The following is an 8,262-nucleotide window of genomic DNA, read 5'->3' on the forward strand; positions in this document are numbered from 1 at the left end:
GCACTATATTAGCCTGCCTAAATTTAATACTCGAAGATGAGGAGCACGTTTATAACAAACAGTAATTAACGCCGAGCGTAAATTTTGGTTCATGTAAGCTAATTGAGTCAAGCTGTTTGACTTGAGCTAAGACAAGCATTTCAGTTGCAAGAAGTTGCAAAAATTCTTGCACTTGGCAAAGGTCATGTATGTTCAAGTGGATATTTCTGGTCGCTATTCTTGATAGTTGGCGCATCTGTTAGCAGCACTATCAAGCTTCCTATCAGCGATAAATACTAAAGATGACAAAAATGCCCAATGCTCTACTTTTCTAATGTGTGACAGCACACGAAACAATAAATTTTGCTGGCTTTCTCTAGTACAAAGTTATAGCGTGCTTCGTGCAGTGCGGAATTGTAACTACTGAATTTATGAAGTAGCACCGTGAAAAATTTAGCACCGTGAAAAGAATACTGCGTGCGAAATAGACGGAAATCTGGCAACCAGATATTACTGGCATGAAACGTCGAGAAGAGCGCAGTTCCTCTCATCGATACTATTACATAATTTCGAGCGTCCGTAGCGGCCGTATAGAGTAACCTGAGCAGTTCATTAAATGGTGTCGCACCCATGGCTAAGCGCTTCATTCTACCACAGTACGGCACCTCCACGCGAGCCATGCAAGATAGTGGTGAAGGAGGGAGTGCCTAAACGTGTAAAAACTCGGAAGGTCAGCATTGCGGAGAGCGAGCCCTCAACTTCCAGCTGCAGGTAAGTGTTTTCTTTGAACGGCCGTGGACGCTGTGCGGCTTTATGAGTGTTCTCTTTACAGCGCGGTTGTGTCGTGAGCATTAGCATACGCGCTTGGTCCTCAGATTAGGCCCGCAGATTAGGCCCGCATCCCCAAAACGTCGTAAGCTAAAATTGATTGTAGGAGACAACTTCAGTAAATCCGGGTGCAAGGACACATGAGTACCGAAGTCGTTTGGGCAATGGTGGCGAGCATTTGCAAACCAAAATTTTTGTGAGTTCTGCGCCTGGATTCGATGGCCGACGGCTGTGCTCACCGCTATCGTTGTGCTCTGAGCGTTACTTGTTTTTTTTTTTGGGGGGGGGGGGGGCGGGGCGCCAAGTTCTCCGTGTAACGAGTTAGATACGTGACTCAGTTTTGTCACTGCTTTTTTCTGCACCGCAACAACGTGACAATTTAAAGGAGCACTGAAGCAAGAAGACATTTCTCAAAGATCTGCAATCATTCTCACATTGCGCCGTCAAATCCAAAGTATACTCAAAAGAAGTCGTCTTCTAAAGTCACAGTATCAGAATTTCTGACGCATTGTGCTACATTTTCTGCCCTACTATAAGACATTCCATTGCGTGAATAGAGCGCTCGCTACAGTTTTCCTTATCCCAGGACTTGCGCAATCCCATTACGTTCCCCTGTCTTCGAACTACAATGTTATTTGTCCTCGTATCATCCGTAAATTGTAGATATGTCTCTGCTTATTTTTTTTTTCGCCACCCATTTTAAGTTACTTTCCGTAGGTGGCTTTGATTCGTTTCAATATTTTTAATTAGCCCTCACGTTTTTCTATTTGGGTTTCTTACCAAACGTAATCATACCTGTTGTTTTCGCGAAATTGGCCCCTAAATGCCTAACAAGAAAGTGATCGCATTGCGCGTTGCTTGTTGTGGCACGAAAACATGACTGAATTGTTTAAGCCGTAGTAATTTATGAAAATAAAAGTTAGAGTAACAAGAAAAGTGGAATGCTGCATTAAGGCATTAAGATGAATTTCACCTCAATCAAGTGGCAGTCCTGGGTCAAAGATTATGTAGGAATAATACAAATATAGCCGTTTTGTCACACCTTAACGAAGTTATAACACTTCATGCATTTCGTTGAGAAATAATATATATTTGAAAAACGATATCATAAATTTTATGGTACAGATCGGTGTCGAACGACAATGTGTATCGTGGTACAATTTGTAAACTAGTGATAACGCATCATCAGAAAAAGAAGACTGATCTCAATGTTGAAAGAGGACGATCTGCCCTAAATGTACAAATGAGAAATCTGCCTGTAAGACTTATTGGGTACAAGTAATTTGATTTGATGATTGGCGAGGTCTACTTAGTTCAGGCTTGCAGGAAAAATTGTGGAAATGCGGTGTCCTCGCCAGGTGGCCTTTGAACGACGCCGACGTTCTAAAGCAGCCAGATAATGCTTAGATATAGCATATCTTTCAGAATATAGACTAAAGCAAAGCAGTGCGATAAAGAAGCGCAATATAGAAACAACGACAGCAGCATCGTCAATAAATTTGACGTTATACGTAACAGAAACAAAAGAAAATTGATAGCCGGTATTATACCACATTTTCTACAACGCTGGGTCATGATTCCGTTGAGTAAGAACGCAAGAAGTGGCTTAGAGACGCCATGGCATGCGGTACTAAGCACATTTCGAGACAACAGGCTTTGCTAAGCAGCAGCTTACTGGAAGAAAGCTTCATATAATTTATACGAACAAAGTGCCAGCTTAACGGAAGAATGATGCATTTTTGTCAGTGGGGATAAGGATGGATCGAAATGTCCCATCATAACATGACGCTACAACACGTTGTAATACAGACACAATTTTTATAAACTCATTCAATGGGGTATTAAGACGCAGATTCTTTCCTTTTTCGTTTGTCCTCTTGAGAAAGGCAGGCCAAAGGTAATGTCATCTATACTTAAATGTGGGGGATCGCTGGACCTAGGACACAGGCACCCCCACAGTTAGAGGAAGGACACTCATCATTGGTAGACTAAACGATTATGTATTCCACCTGTGCCATAATTTGTACGGAATTTATGTTTATTGGGTTTATAATGCGGAGCTGTTTTACAGGGGGCCGGTTTTAAAGACAACATTGATAAAACTCTGCCTCAACGAAGGCATTGGCCGAGCGCAGACAAATTTGGGAGCATCAAAATGCGTACTTTTTTAAAGTTCATCATTTTTTTCTATTTTCTTCGCTGTTGTCGCTATGATCGGTGTTCTTTTTTTCGGGGGGGGGGGGGGGGTGGTTGGCCAATGCAAAGGGCCCGCACACTCGTCCCATATACTGAGTGGCGGCGTGCGTTGCTGGACGAACGCGTACTATTATAGCTTTCTGAGACGCAGGTGCATGCCATCTATATTGCTGCTACAGCTGTTATGTTTAGCGGTTCTGTTACCTATGCGATTTCGTAAAGAAAAACGAAAGAGTGACTAAATGCCCTCTCTAAACAAACATACGCGTTCGAGCCCATCGTGCTCTTGATGAAGGGTATAGCTTTCTAAACGCATTCGGTTACTGGCATTCATCGGCGATCTTCGCCGGTTCTATATTGGACACCTTTGTTTTGAGCACCTTCCATTTGAATTTGTGTTCCGTGTTAAACAAGAAGTGCGCATAAAATCTTCTGCTTTTGGCACTTTCCTTCGTGCTTTTGTTCGTCGCACCGTATCATTAGGTACGTCTCTATGGCTTCCTAATGCCGCGATCCAACTTCTTTTGCAGCTTTTTTTATCGTCGTGCTGTAGTATTAAGTCCCATGTACCCATTGCCGTTTGTAATCTTATTTTTATATCTTACAGCTGCATTTTTTCAGACTCTTCCACGTATTCGCCAAAGCCGACCACAGCACCACCCAGGTAATGATTAGGACACTCGCTTGTAGGCCTATTCGTCCGCTTTTTGCTGCAGTTATGCAAGTCGTGGAGCGCACCTAGGAAAATTAAAGTAATTACCGAGACAAGAATGTTATGGCAATCTCACCTGAGACACAACAAAACTGCCGTTTAACATATTTTTCGAAGTCGTTCATAGCAATGCTAAGAGGACAAGTAATGCTGCAGCATCAACAACAATATGAATCGCAAAATCCTAACTTGATAATGTTGTGATCAGCTTTTGGTAAAGGTGTGTAATCATTTCTAACGGCCTGATGATGAGTTCAAATTCTTCCAATGAGCTATTCAATGTCCTTAAACCGCATGTTACGCTTTATAGACGCCCGACAGATAACTTAATGCCGATGTTTCTGGTTTCTTTGGGTTGAAGTCGAGGTTAATATTTAGCCTGTGCAAAGCGGTGTCTGGCTAAATTTATGCGCAATTGTGGGAGCCCCACACGTGAACAAGCAGATCTATTTGACGCACAATGGTAAAACCGAAAGTAAGTGATTTAAATTCGTGCACTTGATCTTACTGAGTGTCTTTTCTTGTGTGGTGTCCTGCTTCCCAGCATTGCGCAATTAGCAATGAGTCACCAGAAAGTAAACAAACATAACAACAACAAAAAAGCAGGCACTTTTATTCCGAAGCAGTCGAATATAAAACAAAGCAAGTACTGTAGCTTGGTACATACAGATTGTGGCTGAAATAACGTATGTTGTGGTAAAGTGAGAACGTTTCAGCTTTGTCCGGTTGAAATCAGAGAAAAGAATTTCACCACAAAGTATGCTACCGATAGCACTGTAAACTGTAAACAATATAACGTTGAATGATACTTTTGCATTGGGAATGTATAATAGAAAACAGATGTAGTGTAATCGTTAAATAATCTTCAAGCTCACGAGAGAAAAGGTGCCTGTCTGTTCATGCTGGTGTGTAGGACGTACGCACCATCCACGTAATGGTTGCATCAGGTTTTTCATTACTAGACGAACAGCACGCAAGGGTAACCGTTGCCATATTCGATGCATCAACAAACCTGTGGTCTCCATCTTTCACTATATATGGGGAGTAGTTTCATGACCCATGTTTCCACAAGAAAGACGGAAAGGTGAGGAAGAAGGTAATAACATATTTTGTTGTAAGGATTTTGAGAATGCAAGCGCATGGCTGACCTATGCTACTCCATATTTGCTAGCAGGTATGTGAAAAAAACTTGTGCTAGAGATTCATTAAGAGCGATTACTATATATTTCTTTGATCAGCTAGCTCCAATGTGACGCTCAAAAAAAGTGCCTGCTAATAATTGAGTATAATTCATGTATCAGCATCGCCAAGAAACCGTTCTTGCAATGAGATTTAACGAGAACCTAAAAGTAGTATATTGAAAATGATAGTCACAGATGCATAATGAATAACCTTTATACATGCTGGAAGAATAAAAAAAAATTATTTAAAAAGTAAGAAATTAAACAGGAAACATTCCGATACATTGACCTAATCTGATTTGACTATTGCAAAGTATCATATTTCTTCAATGAAATGTGCAACAAATGAGTATCTGCAATTACATTTTGTAAAATTTAAGAAATGCCTTGTCCGTGAGGGAATAATGTAAGCTCTGAAGTTATTCAATATAAAACAATAATATCAGGTTACAAGCGACTAAACACGGTAATGACACCTCGGCAGCCCTCCCTCTTAGGCGAGCTCTTTCCAAATAAAACATTGTATAACGCTTTTAGATACAAATTTTAAGCACGAATAACTCCGTGATTGCATGCTAGAATAAAAAAGTTTAGTTATTTCATTTTTCTAATATCGCCAGCCACTATCTAAAACAGAGGACAATCTCTCAGCTTCTAATGGTGAAGTTGCCTTTCGCTGTCGGCTATATACTATCGCCTTTATATATCCATACTAACCTATCAATAAGAGTTTAAGGGAACAGGTACCATGGCACAGCCATAGTCAAGGTTTCGACTAGTCATGTAGTATGTTACGAATTAGCGAAAAAGTAGGGCCACAGGCCATGTCAAAAATATTTGATATGTCGAAATTCATGCGGCATACTTGTTGAAAATGAAAGTGCCACCTTTGGTAGACAATTTATAGCTATATTTCACTACTCAACTTTGCGATAATAAGTTTCTGTAAATCAAGGCTTAGAGCTTGAATAATAAACATGATACGCGTCTGGTAGCGTGGTTGGAACACGGGACCCCTTTTCTGTAGCGAAGGAGCCAACAAAGGCATTCATTTTTTGCAATTTATAGCTATACTGGTTCAGTTAGAGTGAAAAAAAATTAAGAATAGGTGATGAGAACGCAATCGAAAACAGACGAAATTTTCCCGGGAAGACTGATGCGTGAAGTGATTAACAGTGTTTGAACAAGCAATGTTCAATATCAGCGACATTTCTACTTCTACGACTGTTGATGCAACACAAATGAGATTTTGTAGCTGCTGCGCCTGTACAGAGCGAACTTTAGCACTGAGCTCCGTTGTACGGGTATATACAGGATGCCCCAACTATCACGCACTTAGACTTTACGCAAATGCCACGTAGCTGGACAGAACCAAGGCAATGTTAGCCATCTCTTCGAGATACTCAAATGTTTTCGAATTTGACCTAGTTATATAATTAGACGTAATGTCTTATTCACACGAATATCTTATTTAGATGAAAAGTGTCAAAAAAGAAAATTATAGAGCAATATGAAAAATGCCTGATAAGCTTTCTGTATCTCAATACGTGCTACATGAAAGTGCTTTTCCGAGCGTGAAGAAGGCCGCGAATACAGGCAAAATTGCTGCACGACTGGCCGCTTGAGGAAATTTCGTTCTATTCTCTGGCTTATAATAGTCTGAAGAACAAGGTTACATAGCACATATCGAGCAGCAGAAAGCTGTAGCGGGTGTTTTTCATGTTGCGTTACAATTTGCTCATTGACACTTTTAATCTAATTATCATATATTTGAGAAGTTGATTAACGAAGTATGACTAATTATGCAATTACGCGCAATGCAAAAAAAGTCTTTTGAGTATGTCCAGGTGAGGCAAACACTATTACCTTTGTTCTGTCCAGGTGCATGGCATTTGCATATTTTCAAATGATATGTTGCATGATAGTTGGCACACCCTGTATACATGAGCGCGAACCTGGTTGCCAAAATTTCTGAAAGAACAGCTCGGGGTAATTGAAACCGAAGGTAATGACAAGTATGCTTTCGCCCGTTCTGTTTTAATTATAGGTCTAAACGTCGCAGAACTAGACGCAGCAGCACCAAAGAATCCAGTGTGGAGAAAGCGACAGATTCCGACAATCGTATAGAAGGCCTAATTGTGGTTATTGGACGCGCAAGGTGGAAGAAGATGAAGGGGGAAGAAATCGACGCGGAAACAAGAAAGAACGAGGGGGATGACAGTAATGGTAAGCAGAAGAAACGAAAGAGTTCGAAGAAGCAGACGAACAACGACAAAGCGACGGCACCTGAGGACGAAATCGAGGTGAAATTAGCCTTCGGCGATGCCCAGAAGAAGAACACGAAAACGAAGAAGCAAACACAGAAGGAAAAGAAGGACTCTTCGCACAACCAGTCGAGCACCACCGATGTTCGCGTGCTGCTCTACGAACCGCCCACGTCTGGGATCGCGAGAGCCTTTCGCACCGTATCGCGGCGGGTTGCGTCAGTCGGACGGAGTTCATCATCTGTTCTGCAGAGCATCAGTGGCAGCGTCCACAGCCTGAACACGAGACTGTTTCGGCGCTACCGGATGGTGGATAACGACATGTCGTCCCATGCTGCTTTGCAGTGAAAGACTCCATAATTGTCGGTTGAAGACACTGGTGACATTTATTCGCAAAGACTGACTTTGCCTAGTGGCCAGAATGTCGGAAAGCTTTGTCAATATTCATGTGTATTTCGTAAGTGCTTGAACAATTTGCTAACGTAATTTAAACAAGATATTCAGTATAGACTCCAGTCATTCGCTTTGTTCTAATTCTGCTTGAGTGTGGAAACATTTCTCTTCCTGAAAATTTTTAATATATCCGTATTTTGGGTGCGTTTATTGATAGTTTGTTAGCCTAAATTTCAGTACTTCTACTTTAGAAGAACGATGACGTCCGAAAGGGTGCTTGTGCAACCTCCTTCTGTACTGCGAAAAAAAAAAATGTTTCGTATGATGTTGCACTCCAAGTAGATGGTCTAGTTGTAATTAATTTTACACGCCGTGGCGCAATGCAGTAAAACCCTAGCAGTACCTCGCTTACTTCATTAGGAAATGGACATGTATGATAAGTAACAGGAGAAAGGTGCGTTGACTTTTCAGCAGTAAACTCGCTTTGCTGGTATTTCATCTGAAAATCATAACCCAAGTACTTTTGTCGGATGCTATATTAAACTTTTATTAATGGAATACATATACACCTGTACTATTGCACACGAGCCACGCGACAGAACAATATCCCCGGATGTCTGCCCAAGGCACAGTTCTGAGCTTGAACGCATGTTCCTCAACTGCTTTGCTCTTACGACACATTTCCGCTTCCACAGTACCACTACCAAGT

General features: G+C 41.3%; 1 protein-coding gene across 1 annotated transcript; it reads left to right on the forward strand.

Moving 5' to 3' along the window:
• Window positions 1-642: 642 nt before the first annotated feature.
• LOC140216398 (uncharacterized) lies at window positions 643-7,724 on the forward strand. Its single transcript, XM_072286754.1, has 3 exons — window positions 643-750; window positions 3,611-3,667; window positions 6,944-7,724. The coding sequence occupies exon 3, from the start codon at window positions 7,065-7,067 to the stop codon at window positions 7,506-7,508; it is 444 nt and encodes a 147-aa protein (XP_072142855.1). The 5' UTR covers window positions 643-750; window positions 3,611-3,667; window positions 6,944-7,064; the 3' UTR covers window positions 7,509-7,724.
• Window positions 7,725-8,262: the final 538 nt, after the last annotated feature.

Source organism: Dermacentor andersoni, chromosome 3 (genome assembly GCF_023375885.2).
Source record: "Dermacentor andersoni chromosome 3, qqDerAnde1_hic_scaffold, whole genome shotgun sequence".
In the NCBI taxonomy this organism is placed as follows: Eukaryota; Metazoa; Arthropoda; class Arachnida; order Ixodida; family Ixodidae; genus Dermacentor; species Dermacentor andersoni.